The 17,596-nt window shown below is 40.3% G+C and overlaps 1 protein-coding gene across 6 annotated transcripts in view; it reads left to right on the forward strand.

The window, feature by feature from the left end:
• Nucleotides 1–17,596, forward strand: part of KLHL32 (kelch like family member 32) — a 251,317-nt gene that overhangs the window by 158,711 nt on the left and 75,010 nt on the right. For 3 of the 6 annotated variants that reach the window (XM_043591974.1, XM_043591978.1, XM_043591980.1), the window contains exon 6: nt 1,633–1,848. In XM_043591974.1, coding sequence (XP_043447909.1) covers nt 1,633–1,848 — 216 coding nt within the window. Of the gene's footprint in view, nt 1–1,632; nt 1,849–17,596 lie in introns of those variants that run through there. The other 3 variants (XM_043591975.1, XM_043591977.1, XM_043591976.1) reach the window with 2 other exon arrangements.

Consider the following 17,596-nt stretch of genomic DNA (forward strand, 5'->3'; position numbering starts at 1 on the left):
AGTAGCTGTGGTGATGATGCAGCTGTTACTGAAAGAGCTGTTTCACAATTTCTTTATTAACATTTTATTATGTAGAACAGCACTGTGCTATAGAAATATAATGGGAACCACATCTGTCATCCTAAATAGTCTAGTAGCTGCATTTAAAGGAGGCTAAAAGAAACAGATGAAATTAATTAATTAATTACTAACAGATGAAATAATTTAATAAAAAGAAACCTATGAAATTAATGAAATTAACATTTAACCTACTTTATCTAAAACAACATCATTTTAACATATAATCAATATAAAATTATTAATGAGATATTTTACGTTCTGTTTTTCTTATTCCTGGCATTTGGTATATCTTTAACACTTGTTGCACCTTCAAATCAGACTAGCCATGTTTTAAGTGCTCAGTAGCCACTTGGGGCTAGTGGCTACCATGTTGGGCAGCACAAATTTAGAACATATTCCTTTCAGCTTTCAGATATGATAGAAATAGAATATAAATATTTTAGAAAGAGTTCTTAATATTCTTAGATAACTAGAAAAGGGGAAAATATGTTGAAAGTTACTTAAATAGATTAGTGGAGTGAAATAGCTATCTAATGGTATTTTGCATTCCTTAAGCTATTGGAAAATATTGCTCCCATATTAAAAATTTAAAGTTAATAATGGGGGGGGGAGGGAAACAATGTTCATTCTACTTGAAATAGGTAAGTTTTCTATCGACAAGCCTGTGTACCCACTATGATTCTTGCAGAGTTAAAGAAAGTTTGCACAGGAGTCCTGTCTCTCTGGGGGCACTATTTTAGGGCCCTGTATACAAGCTTGAGAACTGGTAGAGACAGGGAAAATCCTTCCAGAATGAGCATGGCTACAGAAGCTCTTTGAAAAAGAAGGAAAGATTGTCACTGGCTGTCTGAATTTTTGAAGCTAACAAAAAATGAAGAACACTTATAAGTTGTTCATCTTAGGTAGGTTTAATAGAATTATTCAGGACAAGAATATTTTCTGTGAGATTCCTTCATTTCCTTAGACCTTACATGTAAAAATATGTGTTTTAATTTCATTAAGTCAAGATGGGTTGTTTTGTTTTATTTTATTTTTTTAAAGATGGATAGTTTTAAGGATGTACTGAATTTGAGGTTTGGGGAAGAGTAGAGTCAAGTCTGTCTTAATATAGTTTGTGTCATCTAATCACGACTACCACTTTACCTGCACTCAGTTTTTTTAGTAGAACAAACTTATTGCCTAAGAGCTATAAACTATGGTAAGGGTAGAAAAATCACTGTTCTTCATTGGTAAAATGGTTTTAAAAAGTTGCAAAGTTAACATGTCAGTCAGTGAAACCAGAAACTCCTTTCAACCCCTTTATTAAGGTATCTTTAAGTATATGGGTTTTAAAAGAGGGACAAAGTCAGGAGAAAGGGTGAATTCTAGAACAGCAGTTCTCTGCCAGAGTCTTATAATTAAGGGAATTTTTTTTGTTTTTTACATTATCAGTGGAGTCCCATTTCCCCCACGCCTGTCATGCAAACCTTAGTGAGTCAGTCTGAATTTCTTGCCTGCTCTTTCTTGGATTAATTTCTAAGAGCTCTTTTTTTCCCCCCATTTTTATTTTATTTTATTTTTTTTGGCACCCAGGAATTAAATAGCTTTAATTACTTGGATCTGTACAGACTTGCTGACCTCTTTAACCTCACTTTGCTGGAGAAGGCAGTGATCGATTTCTTAGTGAAACATCTCTCTGAGCTCCTGAAGAGTCGCCCAGAAGACGTTCTAACGCTTCCTTATTGTCTGCTCCAGGAGGTTCTGAAGAGTGACCGCCTGACCTCCCTGAGTGAAGAGCAGATCTGGCAGGTAAGGGCGCTCTGCATGGGCCTTCTTTTGGCAGGGAGAAGGCATGGGATGGCTCAAAGTTGAGCAGTTGAGGAACAATGGTAACTGTTTTGTCTGGTTTGGTTCTCCTCAGAGCCAAAGTCTTAGCAGTCATGGTAGGCAAATGGTTGGAAAACACCAACCCTTGAGGCTACAAGGCCTCAGCCTCTGCTTATCTTAACTCAGGGAATCATAGGTATGGTTCCTCAGACCCTTGCTGGGGGTTCCCAAAACCCTAAGGGGGAGTCACATCAGAAAGAGTCAAGAATTTTTTTCTCTTGATAAAAATAGTTTCTCAAGCTGAGTGTGAGAAAATGGATTGTCAAGTGCTATTTATACACATTTAAGACCAATGAAATCAGAATAGATGCTGGGCTTTCCTGTAAACAATTCAGAAGCATTTCTCTGTTGTAGCAGAGAGCAGCTGGGACCTTAAATGAAATGAAGCTCTTGCACTGCAGTGGAAAAATCTCCCTCCTTGGTTCATTCTGCATTCATTGCTATTTTCCTAAGCCTTGCCTTTCCACCTGACGTAGCATTCTTTTCAAATATCCTATGTCTAGAGGATGGGAGGAGGTTTTGTATTTTCAAACTGATTATTCAATTTAAATCCTTTTCTACTCATCCCCACTGACTTTACTTGAGAATCTACATGGCGTCTTTGGGAAACAGAGCCCATCTTATCCCCTTTGTTTAACATTGTCTACCTCACTCTCTGAACACTGGCTAGCTATGTAGCTACTTATGGGGCAGCATACCTTCAAGATTTCATGATGACTTGAAAGCAATTTACATACAGAATACGAGGGAAAATATGAAGTCTTCTGTTAGCTGACAGCATACTAAATTCCTGGTATCTTAGCAAATGACATTCAGGGAGAACTCTAACTCTCGCCAAAACAGAGTCAGAGGTATCTGTTAATTATCCAGCATCTGACTCAACTGACTAATAATTTTGCTGATGTATTTCTCCCTTATTTCTTTCTTTGTATTACATTAATCAGCAACTTCCTTTCTACTCTTGCCCCACGAGTGAGGATAATAAGAGCTGTGGTGTACTGAGGGCCTTCCAGGACCCAGACTCTTTATAAACTCAATGACTTATCATCACAACAGGCTTGAAGGACAGTTGTTATCACCCCATCTTCCAGATGAGCAAAATAGGGATTCAGTGCCTTGCTCAGGGTTGCAGAAAGGAGCCAGCCTACAAACCCAAGTCTGCAGACACCTGCCTTCATCCCTCCAGTATTCTATGCTGCCTTGACAAAGAAAATATGAGGAAAACACATAAGCCATATTTTTTTCTCCTTCTTAGGTATTTCTGATGATGTTTGTTCAGGTAGAGGTCAAAAGTTGGTGAGGATGAGTTTTTGGTATGAATTTTAATACCTGTGGTTCTCCGCCCACAAACACAAATCATCAAAATCTTCTGGTCAATTCAAAGTGGGGGGTTGCCAAATTTTTCCTCACTTCCCAAAGGGAAAAAGAAAGACTTGGAATGAATTCTGCATTTAATTATTTCTAACTGAATTGAGATCTGAGCCAATCATCCTTGTGGCTTCTTTCTCTTTCTGTGGCATGGTCAAAGGGAATGCCAGAGTGGTAATGTGCAGATGTCTGAGTATCCGAAAAAATTCCATACTGTCCACTTAAGAGTTATCATAATTGCCTCGCTAAAGTTTACTAATATTATCACATAGAATTTTAAAAACTGCTTTGTGCTGCAGGCAATATCTTTTCTACCTGGTCCTCAAGAAAGAATTAAAAGTCTCACATAAATATGATCAGTTTAGATGTTCAGCAGGCAGTAAGAAACTGTTTTTGCTTTATCTTAGTAAATAAGTAATTCCCTCATACTCAACTCAATAGAGAAAAATTAAATCAGACCAGCTATATTGCCTCAAGTATAGTTAAGTTCATCATTTTTGCTGAGGTTATACTAGTAATGCAATATACCATGGAAGAATCTAATATTCAGCCCAGGGTGAAGATTGGGTATGCCAGAGGATTAGTGTCAGGGTGCTTTATAGAAGTGAATCTTGATGGACAGGCTGGAGACAGATCTACAGAATCTCATTAAATTGCTGAATTGTTCATTACGGAACGTTCTCACTGTAATAAAGTGCTCATTGACTTTGACAAATCCCCATCCCATGTCTTAAAGAAGAACAGTGAAGCAACGGGTGTGGGGGAGGAGGAAGGAAATTGACACAAAGTAGGACAGGTAATAGAAAAGAGGATGGAGGGGTAGTGCTCTTTGATTAATATGTGCAACTAGTAACTTCTGTGAGAGCCCAGTAAACACACACACACACGCACACATGCACACGAGCGCACACACACACACACACACACACACACACACACATGTTTACACATGTGGTTCTTCCACTATCAACCAATAATGTAATCTGGGACATTCCCCTTTTTGGTGAAAGGTCTGATTTTCATTATTCACCAGACTTCACGCCGTCTGTCTCTGAAGACGTCATAAGAACCTTCAAATTATCCTCACTGAACAAACTCTTTTTACTTTCTCCTGGTGTCCTTATCTACTTCCTTTCCTGATAAAATGTGCTGCAGGCTGTAATAACCATTCTGTGGATCCGGAAACCTGTAAAATTATGCCTTCTATCTGCCCTTTTTTTTTTTTCATTCTGACCTTTTTAAACTTTAAGTCTCTTTTCTCACAGAGGGCTTCTTCATCCCCCATAGACATTTTTTTCCTCCCTTCCATGGCTGAAAACTACTTGCCCTGTTACGTAACTTCTCTTTATATTCATAGGTTAACATAGAGACTTGAACCATATGCACACGCATAGAAGTCCCCTCAGAAAAATGCTTTAAAAAAATTTTCAGTTCAATTCAGCTTAACAATTTGGTCTGATGTTTCAAGGCTAGTGATTTCTAGGTTCCACATGAAAGACACCAAGTTGGTTATGGGGCTCAAAGAAACAGGAGACTAAAAATGAGCAAATCAGCTGAGAGGAAGCATGGGGTGTGAGGTCATGCACGTTTGTGACCTGGAAAATCTCCACCAATTTTGTTTGGCTTTTGGGTTTTAGCTCTAACACAGGACTTTGTTTCAGTAGGGTCTTGTTAAATTTTTCCTGTTATATTCAACATTCAGTTTCAGACTGCTGAGCCCGGGGTCCTGCTATAAAACTCTAGTGAAATAATGAAAAAATTCCATACCACTCCCATGTATTGGGTCTGTTTTCATTTTCATAGGAAGTGCTGGCTAATCCATTTTCTTCTGAGGAAAATGCCTTCTCTGCCTTTTCTACCCAAGGTTATTTTTTACCAGAATGAGGGCTTCGAGATTACTTTCCATGGGAGTACAGTTTACAGAAAAAAGCCTGAATATGCTGTAAATTCTTACATTTGCTAGCACATGGAAAAGCTATGGTCCTCCGTCTATAAGTATTTATTGAACACCTATGAAGTGCCTAAAAGCATGGAGTGTTAGGCAGAGCACAGGTTTGCTAACTCGGTTTTCCTCCGCCACGCCTCACCCTAAACGGAAGGGATCTTTATGATTTTAAACCATTATTTCAGCTCTCTGGATTATTATTTCATCTCTGAAGTAGCAGAAACAGGAAGTATATTTTAAAATGATAAAGATAGTTTGTGAAAATAAAAATGAATATTTCTTGAGCACCTATTACATGCTAGGTGCAGTGTTAGAAGTAGGCCCTGGAATGAGGTGTCTGGGTAGCTCAGTCGGTTAAGCATCTGACTCTTGATTTTGGCTCAGGTCATGATCCCACGGTTCGTGAGATCAAGCCTCAAATCAGGCTTTGCATTGACAGCATGGAGCCTGCTTGGGATTTTCTCTCTTCCATTCTCTCTGCTCCTCCCCTGCTCGTTCTCTCTCCCTCTCTCTCTCTTTCTCAATATATATATATACACATACATATACATACATATATGTATGTATATATAAATATAAATAAATGTATATATAAATGTAAATATAAATATATACATACATATATGTGTGTGTGTGTGTATATATATATATATATGTAGATCCTGGGGTAAAAAGCTTTCTAGAAATATTCAATTATTGGGTTAGAGAGATTTAGTTTAGTTTCATCTCTAAATGTGGAGAACTTTGATTTTCCTTCAGTTATTAATTTATTAACTGATTCCTACTTTTATGAAGAAGACTCACTATTTTATAAGGACAGGACATATATAAATGTTCTGTTTCTTTATTAACCTTGGGTAGCGGGCACCTCCTTTTTGTATTTTGACGAAACAACTCAGTGGTTACATTACTGACATCAAACAGGATTAGAACTTACAAGGACAGTCTCCTTTATCCTGGTCACGTTCCACTTTAGTATGGCAAGAGGGACCGAGTCACCTGGTTTGGGGTTAGGGGTAATCATGTTTACATTTGTCTTTGTGTGTCCCCAGAGGCTGAGGCTATGCCTGTTGTGTTTGCCTTAAACACTGGTCTTTTGCTCTCTATAAATAATAAATAAAAACAATAGTGTACAGTTTTCATGTTAAAATGTATTGAATGGATAAGAACGCATCCTACTACTATTCCTACATGAGGCTGGATTTATTCTAGGAAAATTGGTATACAAAATGAGCTTGGCCTTTTAAAACTGCATTTTTTGTTGTACTTTTGTTGGAAATTTGCTTCCATAAGTCATACTGTTAATAACACATTTACTTTATGTCTCTAGGGACATGAGTCACGTAGTGTTTAGACTAGTCAACAACCTCAGATGCAGTGTTTTGTGGTGGTTTTTTTTTTTGGCAAGCCCCTCCCGGGCTTTTCTCTACACCACAAAACCAGCCACTTACAGTTTGATTTAAAAGGAGTCCCAGAAGGTGAGCCCAAACAAAAAGCAACTGTCCCTTTATGATTAGAAAATAGAAGACACTAGTGATGTACACAGCTTTCATCTTTTACCTCTTATAAAATAAATTGACCCAAATGTACTTCTGGCCAGGGAGAAGCAAGGACTTCAAACATTACTATATGTTAAACAATACTATCATAGTGCTTCATATTTGAATGTCATGTCACAGCTCAAGAATGCTTCTGCACATATCATTGCTTTGCTGTCCTGGGGTACAAATGGAAAAACCTGAGGTAACAAGGCTAGAAGTCAAATTCATGTCTTCTAATTCTTGGACTCTTCCTACCTTGGTCCACAGCTTCTAAATTCATAATAGGGGTGTCTGACATGAAAAGATGCTCAACATCGCTCCTCATCAGGGAAATACAAATCAAAACCACACTCAGATATCACCTCACGCCAGTCAGAGTGGCTAAAATGAATGAATCAGGAGACTATAGATGCTGGAGAGGATGTGGAGAAACGGGAACCCTCTTGCACTGTTGGTGGGAATGCAAACTGGAAAACAGTGTGGAGGTTCCTCAAAAAATTAAAAATAGATCTACCCTATGACCCGGCAATAGCACTGCTAGGAATTTACCCAAGGGATACAGGAGTGCTGATGCATAGGGCACTTGTACCCCAATGTTTATAGCAGAACTCTCAACAATAGCCAAATTATGGAAAGAGCCTAAATGTCCATCAACTGATGAATGGATAAAGAAATTGTGGTTTATATACACAATGGAATACTACATGGCAATGAGAAAGAATGAAATATGGCCTTTTGTAGCCACATGGATGGAACTGGAGAGTGTTATGCTAAGTGAAATAACTCAGAGAGAGAAAGACAGATACCATATGTTTTCACTCTTATGTGGATCCTGAGAAACTTAACAGGAACCCATGGGGGAGGGGAAGGAAAAAGAAAAAGAGAGGTTAGAGCAGGAGGGAGCCAAAACATAAGAGACTCTTAAAAACTGAGAACAAACAGGTTGATGGGGGTGGGAGGGAGGGGAGGTGGGTGGTGGGCATTGAGGAGGGCACCTTTTGGGATGAGCACTGGGTGTTGTATGGAAACCAATTTGATGATAGATTTCATATTAAAAAAATTTTTTTTAAATAAAAAAATAAGTAGGGGCGCCTGGGTAGCTCAGTCAATTAAACGTCCGACTTCAGCTCAGGTCATGATCTCACGGTTCGTGAGTTTGAGCCCCGCGTCGGGCTCTGTGCTGACGGCTCAGAGCCTGGAGCCTGCTTCAGATTCTGTGCCTCCCTCTCTCTCTGACGCTCCTCTGCTCACACTCTGTCTCTGTCTCAAAAATAAATAAACACTAAAAGAAATTAAAAAAAATAAATTCATAAATAGAAGCTCAAATATATTTGGGAGTGAATGACACAGAGGTGCACCAAATTCATCCTGTGATTTTAAAGAAATTTGGAAGGGCTTGAGGATTCCTGTTTTTTGTTGTGCTGCCCACAGACTGCAAGGATAATGGCCAAGCCTACCTGCCTCCATGTCTGTGTCATGTTGTCAATTCTGACTCCGTGCTCCGTGGCATGCACTTCATTCTTTCCTTCATTTATTTGAAATAGTTATTGAGTGCTTACCCTGCCCGACCATGCGCTACTGAGTACTACTTTTGCCTGCTACATCGTGGGTTCTGGGCAGTGGTGGTGGAAGAGACCAACGTGGCCCTGCTTTCATGGATCTTAGAGTCTGATGGGGCGCTTTCCACCTGCTACTCTTTGCCTGCTTCCATGCCTGATTCTCTTCCAGTGGGGAATGACCTGTGCCCACTAGTTTGATGATTTCTTTGCTAATTTGGGGCATGTTGACAGGTTCTGGGTACATTGAAAAACGAAATGCATTTGTTTGGACATTTCAACACAACGTAGTGTCCCTTTGCCTTTTCTTCAGTGCTTTATTCATTGTTAACTAGTGTTCATTTGTACATACCTGCTAAACCGCTTTGCAAACCTTTGTCAGTCCATGTGGTATAGTCCAAGCCTCAAAGAAATCAGACTGTGGGTGGTAATTTTTTTTTAAATTTTTTTTCAACATTTATTTATTTTTGGGACAGAGAGAGACAGAGCATGAACGGGGGAGGGGCAGAGAGAGAGGGAGACACAGAATCGGAAACAGGCTCCAGGCTCTGAGCCATCAACCCAGAGCCCGACGCGGGGCTCGAACTCACGGACCGCGAGATCGTGACCTGGCTGAAGTCGGACGCTTAACCGACTGCGCCACCCAGGGGCCCCTGTGGGTGGTAATTTAATCAGAAAGTTCTGTGAATAAGATTATCATTTTTAATGCTTGGACCTTGGCTACTAGAAATGGAATAAGATGCTGTGGCCTGAAAACTTTTATCCCCAAACAAAACTGCAGTATTTCATTATATTTACACCCTTCCTCAATTCAGTTTCTTACATGCATGTCATTACTATTTTTTTTTTTTTCAGATAGGTACTTTCTGGGCATTTTCATGGTATCTCGTTTTATTTTTTCACTTCCCATTCCTTAACCTCACTAAATGTGTACCATTTCTTGATTTGCTTCCCGAAACATCTGGCATTCCTTCCCAGCCACATATAGTGTTTACCACAAATATAATGAGGATGTCTCCACTTCCCTCTCATAGGTGTTAGTGAGGAGAATAAACTGTGGCTCCTTTGCATCCCAAATAGTGCTGTGCCCGGTGGACGTTTTATCCTCTGAGGGCCCCCAGCTGAACACTGAGCAACGCTGCTATTTCAGGGCTTGGTGCTCGAAGCTGCCAGAGTGTGTATTTAGTCATTCATCCTGATGTATGTGCAGCTAATTCCTCTGTGAGGATGCATCCCAGAAGAGCTTGACTGGTGGCCTTGCTCTTGTTTGTCTGGGCCGTGTGCCTTTGCAAGATGCACGACACATTCATTTCAGAGGGACTTTGCTTCAGCTAATCCTCGGCACTAGAGCTGTGCGTTGTCGAGTAGCTGTGAGGGGCAGTGATTATCAGAAATTACAGGAGACCTAACTTGTATTCGTGTGTCGCTGTTCCCATGAGTTAATCGTTTTTTTTCCTCTTTTTTTTTTTTTAAATGAGCACAACAGAACAACAAGGTGATTTATGAGATATGACATATTTATGTTCCCTGCGTCTAATTTTCACTGTGATTCATGTTGTTTCCAGACGGATACTTTGTTGTTGCTGCTGTGAGAAGGAAAAAGATGGCTGGAGAATATTACTTATGCATTGGTGGCCTGCAGTAATGTTGCTGCTACCTGGGTTATCAGGGATTTAAAAATAAAACCCAACTATAAACTATATATGAGGTAGAAACCCTGAGGCTAGGCCCAGAAGTTCATCAACAATAATAGCAACAATAATAACTCTTTACAATCCTGGAGAGCTTTACATTTTAAAATGGCTTTTGTGTACATAATCTCATTTGAGTCTCTCTTCAGCCTGTTAAGGTTGACAAGGCAAATATGACCCAAATTTTAACAAGGGAGGAAACAGAAGTTCACAGAGGGTAAGTGATTGACTCGCTTCACGGTATAGGTTCAACATAGGTTCGACTCATTGTATTCTCTCAAAATATACCAAATCTGTAACAAAACAGAAACTCAAAGTACATGATATGTCTTCTCCTAAGCCAAAGAGATTATATTAGTCTATAATGATCAATCCAGCAGTATACATTTCCTAAGAAATTACCAATTTTCATTTTCACCTGTTGTATGGCTTTGTGGGAAGTTGCAAAAATGACTCCCATAAAAGCAGGGCAGGAAAGTGTTGCTAAGGGTCTTTCTTTATCAGAGCCTGGAAAATTGGGGCTCTAGATGGTTTGTTTGATGAAAAGTGAATAGAGCATTCTGACAGAGGTAGGGAACCACCTCGCAGTCCTTCATTCCTTCAAGCACAGGTGATGACATTTAAAGCATAAAGAGAAGGCCCATAAGGGAGGATCAGTTTGAAACCCAGTCAAGGAAGGCACCTGGGTGGCTCAGTCAGTTGAAAATCTGACTCTTGATTTGGGCTCAGGTCATGATCTCAGAGTTGTGAGATTGAGCCCTGCATCAGGCTCTGTACTGAGCATGGAGCCTGCTTGGGATTCTCTCTCTCCATCTCTCTCTGCCCCTCCCCCGGTCATGCTCTCTCTGTCTCTCTCAAAATGAATAAATAAGCTTAAAATAAACTCCAATCCAGGGAATTAAATCACTTTGAAAGAGAACCTGGAGCACCACTGTATTTGCTGCAGCTACATAGACTGTGTGGTGGGAAATCTGCAGGCTTTTAGAGATTGGATAGAATGAAGTGATGAATCATTATACCTTTATTTTATACACAACATATTGAAGATTTAGAAATTTATGTAGCAGAAATTGACAGTGATGGCCTAAATATGGGGTTTGAGAGAAAAGAAGAAAAAAATAATTTATTGGAATTGATAAATGCTACTCTCTTTCCAGAAGACATGAGTCTGTGGCTCATATCCTGCATCCCAGACTATTTCTATGGGAATCCTTATTGGGCCAGTTGAGTGTCCAATGGAGTGGCCGTGGTGGCCATAGAGATTTCCTGTTCTGGGCATTCTAGGGGACAGGATCTAAAGTTAGCCATGGAGTGGCTCAGAGGATCAGAATTATTTACATTCAGAAGAGATACAGAAGCTTTGACGTTCATTGTTAAATACTGACATCATTACCCACTGCTTCTCCTGCTCCTGCCTCCAGAACTTTTGCTTCAAGTAAAAATAAAGAACACCTCAACATGTCACATCTGGAGGAGAACGGTGGCCATTCTAGAGTATCATAATCGTCGGCAGCATTCACAGATAAAGTTAGTTCTTAGACTTCTTTTGTGCCCACAATAATAGACTAATGCATTCTCTGGATTGAGGTTCTAATCCTTTGACCACTTCTTCATTACCTGGGGTGGCAAGCCCCAAGTTATTGGGGGAATGCAAGCCGGCTTCGATGTCCTGGTAGATAAAACATAACCAGAAGAAAAATCCTCTTAGGAAAAAAGAAATCCTTGATAAATTCTAGAGATAGATATAAAAAAAAATTCTTGACATTGCTTCCCTCTGTCTATAGGGAGTATTACAAGTCAGTGTCGATAAGTGACACAGATATTACTGGTGGTTCAAGAACAGAAGCCAAAAAGAGCCCTGTAAGGGCTGGAGGTTGAGTGAATGTATCTTCTTTGTGTGTGTTCTTGTTGATGAGAAATGCCCACATGCCTCCTCTGACCACACAAGGAAATCAGGTAATTGAAGGAGTGATGGATGATGCTCTGAAGTTTAAACGTTTTAGAAGGACCTATCTTATTAACACTTTAAAACAAGTGAGCATAATATCATTAATTTTGATTAATTCATTTGCTCTTAATATAGCTTTTAATTTGTAATTCTATGTGAATTACAATGTAATTTGGCATTAATTATACTAAATTGACTATAAGTCAGCCAATCACAATGGGAAATTACTCACAGCTGAAAGTAAAACTAAAACTCTCCATCCAGAAAGGATGGCACCTCGTTAAGAGGCAAATACACTGTAGGCATCCCTCTCTGGCTGTGAGAATGACATGGGACCTGCCGAGGACTGTGAGCGATTTCTTAAGTCTGCCTACTTCTGGGAGTACATACTCTTTTGAGTGAAGCCCAATATAAAGGGTAAATAATACACAAAGGAGTTGATTTATCAGGTTTGCCACGTCCCCTAAAGAATCTTTCTGCCTTTCTCATTTCATGCAAGATTTAGGCCCTGGAGAGGGACTGTGTGGGTGCATTAGAATGATCAATTCCACACTTCTTGGGTTGTGGGGGTTAGAACAGGCACTCACCCAGGTCGGCTTGCTTTTAGTTTCCATGTTTTGTGAACAAGCTAGGAAATCCTGTTTCAAATCCACGCGAGTTCAGTGTCCCGAAGTCACTCTTCGTTGGCCAGTACAAGACTGCCTTCTAAGCAGAGGAAGTCATGCCTTAAAAAGCCAGTACCACTCTGGGAGAAGAACTAATCCCTCAGGAGATGACGGAGTGTTTGTCCTTGCTTGTAAAGCTTGCTGCAGGTGCCTGTGCACAGGAAGGAAAGTGACCGCTGCAGAGTATGAGCACTTAAGAAAGTGGCAGGAGAGCAAGGATGGATTTGGAAAACACTTGTGATTAAGCCCTTCGCCAGATATCTTACTTTGAGAATTGTCTCCTAAATAACAACAAAACAAACTCTAAGGGGCATCTGGGCGGTTCAGTTAGTTAAATATCCCAACTCTGGATCTCAGCTCAGGTCTTGATCTCAGGGTTGAGTTCAAGCTCCATGTTGGGCTCCATTCTGGGCTCCATGCTAGGTGTGGAGCTCATTTAAAAAAAAAAAAAAGAAACAGAAACAGAAACTTTGAGGTGTTGCAGAAAGTCATATGATAGCAATATCCTGCTTGGAGTGTATTTCATATAAGTAGGACCATGGGAATTTTGTACATTATGGGTACATTTGTGGTGACCCATAAAAGATGCCTAGATATGAGCAAACACATTTTGCTAAATATTGCGTAGAAAATTTCAGGCTATGTTTAATAACTCTTCTTTTTACTTTGTTAAATGACTATGTCATCATTCCAACTCACAGTCTAACAAATGAAGTGGCCTAAGTTTTATGTAAAGATTTTGAGTTGAGGGGCACCTGGATGGCTCAGCTGATTAAATGTCTGACTTCAGCTCAGGTCATGATCTTGCAGTTTGGTTCGTGAGTTCAAACCCCGTGTCGGGCTCTGTGCTGACAGCTCAGAGCCTGCTTCAGATTCTGTGTCTCCCTCTGTACCTGCCCCTCCCCAACTCACGCTCTGTCTCTGAAATATGAATAAATCTAAAAAAAAGTTTTTTAAACATTTGAGTTGAAAGGTTAAAAACTACCCTGAATCTTGATCCAGAAGCCACCCTGTCCCCTGTCTCTTATACACATGAAGGTGGGGTTCATGCCATGCACACACTTGCAGGCAGACACACACTTGGAAATTAGACGCATGTTAGTCTTTGTAGCTGGAAGACCTTCCTTTGTGTTGCAGTACTATCTTGAATCATAATCCTCTCATAATTGGCTGGTTGGTCTCAAGATTCAAGAAGGAAATAGAAGTTAGATGCTTACTTTTGCCATTCCAAGTGTGCATTCCATTCATCACTAAATTTTTCAAGGATGTTAATGTCTGTCGTTTGTTCCAGTCCCTTACCTACTCTTGTGGTTCCCAGTGTATCTTCATGTTCTTGACCCAAAAACAACCCCTCCTTGATCCATATCCTCTGATGGATTAGTTCTTTTGAGCCCTTAATATGGTGTTCTTCAAGGAAGGACAGTAAGGGTTTTGGACAGAAGGAACTAGTACCCAAGAGCAGTGGGTGGAGAGAAAACATTTACAGGGTATTTCTGCCCTCGGTTTTATCTTCTCATCATTTAGAATGCCAGTGGAATAAATGGGTCTGTTAATCAAACAGCGCTGAGAGGTTAGGTCATTGGAAGCTTTTTAGTCATTTTGTGCTTTTCAAGAGTGAATTTGTTAGAATTATGCTGAATACCCACTTAAAGCCTCAGCTGATAACCCTACCTGTGTTTTATAACTCTGCACTGTCAGAACTCATAATAAGTCAAACATTCTTTCAGTGGTGCTCATAAGGGAGGAAAAAAAAACCCCACAAATTTAAGAGTAATTTCAGATTGTAAATGAAAAGGAGAGGCACGACTGTTCATTTGCACCAATCATGCCTTCCTTTCATCTGCTCTGATTAGGCCTGGTGCGGTTTCATCAGACCCCTCCATCACCGAGCTGTCACTCCAGCCGTCTGTTGATTGAAAACAATCAAGGCTCTGATGGCACAATTATTCTGACCCTTTAACTAGAGGCTGCTGTGATAATGAAAGGTTGATTATGATAGTTTGTGCCTCTTTCAGTTTGCCAAGAAGGTTAATTTGGGCATCAGACGGATGTTTAATGGGCGCTTGCTGGCTACACTGAGGTAAATGAGAACGTGCAGTCCTGGATATTGCACGGATATAGTTTGGCTGTCAATCATTGTCATTTGGAGTTTGTGCCTCACACTCTGGAAATCACATTTTATTTTTTCCTTGGGATTTAATTTATTCTGTGCCCTGAGGAAGTTCTTTCACTCGGTGACCTTCACAGCAGCTTTCTCTGCCTTTTTTTTTTCTTTTTTCAAATGGAGCTCAAAGGCAAAACACATCTAGAAGAGCATTTTTCTTTCATTCTCACTTAAAAATGGGAACTTTAAAAATCCATCCTTATCACTGCCTTCCAATAGAGCAAATGTTTCCATTCCGATTGTGCGGTGGGGAAGTATGAACGACAGGGATACTTCAGCCAGTTTGCTAATGCAGCAGGCAGCTCACAGGGTATTTCCACGCCGTTTCCTACACTAACCAGCAAACTCGCAAACATCATCAGTTCAGAAGGGGCACGTGCATGGAAGTGAAGATTCCATTCTCCTGACATTTCCCTCCCTCGCGTGTCTCACCACAATTTGTTGAATTCCTGTTTCCAAGTGCAGCATCTCACTCCCTTTCCCTCCTTCTTGGGGAGGTGGAAGCAGGGAGACAGAAATTTGTCTCTAGTAGTAAGAAGGTTATTAGAAGTTGCAGATACCAATTTGTATCAATTCAGCGCCTTATCTTGCTATTTCAAGCATAACGTAAAAAAAAAAAAAAAGAGGCAGACACCTAATAATGCTGGTGTTTACAGTATGTGGCTCACTACAATCCTCTTTGATGCATACCTTTTAAAAAGAAGAATAAAAGAAAGGAAAGAGTAAAGAAAAATTATTTCTTTATTTCTGTCTCCCGGCTGTGCATAGTGGTCTCCTGGACTAGACACCTGAGAGTGAGCCTCATTGTTCTGCTTCTTCATTTATGTTGTCTTCAGTTTCATTTCCCCCAGTGAATGTTCGGCAGTGTATTTCTACCTAGCCTTGGACATTTTTCTCACATGTCAAGTCAACTGGAAAACAATTAAGTCTATACTGTTAAGGTGACAGCATCATAATGATTATAATTTTACTTCAAGTATTCTGTTTTCACATTATTTATTTCGTTTTTTTTTAAGTAAGCTATTCATTTTTGAATATAAAGAGAGCCATTACGTGATAATTCAATCTCACCTGAAGAGGCTCCAAAAATAAATTAAGTCATTGAATTCGGTTATTGTCTTAATGCAGCCCTTATTTAAGCAATAGTGCTATTTAAAATTTTTATTTAAAAAGAATAGGATTGAGGGTACACACACACACACACACACACACAGAGATACATATGGTCTCACCAGATACTTCGCCACACTAGACCACAAGTGATTAGTTCCGTTTAGCTCTATGGACAGCGTGGATAAAATAGCCCTCAGGGCTGCTTAGGAAAATTATCAATGAGTTATGCCTTGTTTTGTTTATGTAATGGGGAGTTAAAAGATAATTGGGGGATTTCAAATCAATGAGTTTTTGGTATTTAAAAAAGTCTTAATTTTGTTATTAATTTATGGCATCTGTGACAATGAGTGATTTTATTTTATAGATTCACTGTGTTCACAAACTCATGGGACTTAAGCAAAGACTGTTTCTTCTTAAAGGAAGTATAGCTCATTATTTCAGGTTGTTTTGGTTTAAGCCTGACTGGGTTCCTGTATTCCCTGATCTGTTGTACCCTTTATACCTAATCGTGGAAAACCAATGTCCCAAACAGACTGCTTTTCCTGTGTCTTCCTATACCCTCCAGTACATGCCCACTGCTGTGCTCTCACATTGGCTCTGTTCACCAACACTGTATCCCCCCAGCCGTGATGTCCCCTAATAAGGTCTTGCAGAGTGCCTCCTGTGGGCAGCATGTCTTCTGCTTCCCGGGCTGGGCATTGGATGCATTTTCTCTTTCCTCTTCAATTCTTCCAACTTCGCCTTCAAAGTTCCCATTGCTCTTCACACATCTGGTTCCTTGACCTTATAAGGATGTGTCAGAACTGTGATTTCCCCAGTTTGCCTCTCTCCATTCCCACTGCTTCTCGTTCAGCAAACACTTACAGGTTTCCTGCAGGGTGCCAGGCACTGGGGCTGAAACAGATCTTTCAGTGTAGCCTCTGGCACGGCTACTACTGAATACTCATTCCTTCATCCATTGCAGCCCACTCTTCTGCACAAGTCTTCTGAGATTGTCAAGGCCCTGGGTCTCCTGCATTGCGCTTATTTTTCCACATATCCGTCTTCCCTACATGGCTGTTATGGATTGGTTCTCTAAGCTACTTCCCCCAGCCAAAGAATGTATGATAATTGTGCTGAAGAATGTATCTTCTTTGACAAAAGTATTACTTGTGTATTATACTCAGAGTTGTTGCAAGGTGTGAATAGAGGATTCACTGTTCCCGGGTTATTTATGCTATGATAAAATGAAGTTAGAGACTGCAGTGTGTAAGATTCTAGTATTTACTTTAAAGTTTATTTATTTGGAGAGAGAGAGCGTGCGCACAAAGGGAGGGGGAGAAAGAGAGGGAGAGAGAGAGAATCCCAAGCAGGCTCTGCACCTTCAGCACAGAGCCCAACACGGGGCTCGAGCCCATGAACCGTAAGATTACGACCTGAGCCGAAATCAAGAGTTGGACGCTTAACTGACTGAGACTGAGCCACCCAGCCACCCCAAGATTCTATTGAAACATCAGTAGCCGAGCTGAAATTCGCGTAGTGGTGTTCAGTGGTGGGCATTGCCTTCATGTGTATTCTTTGCAACTCACTGAGAAGGTAGGCTCTGCCTCCCCAGCCCACCAGCTCCACTCCTTTGATAGTAGAGTCTGGCCCCCAACAATGTTTAGTCGTACATTTCATTTAGGGGGCTCCCCCACTTC

This window comes from Prionailurus bengalensis, chromosome B2 (genome assembly GCF_016509475.1).
Source record: "Prionailurus bengalensis isolate Pbe53 chromosome B2, Fcat_Pben_1.1_paternal_pri, whole genome shotgun sequence".
Taxonomy (NCBI): domain Eukaryota; kingdom Metazoa; phylum Chordata; class Mammalia; order Carnivora; family Felidae; genus Prionailurus; species Prionailurus bengalensis.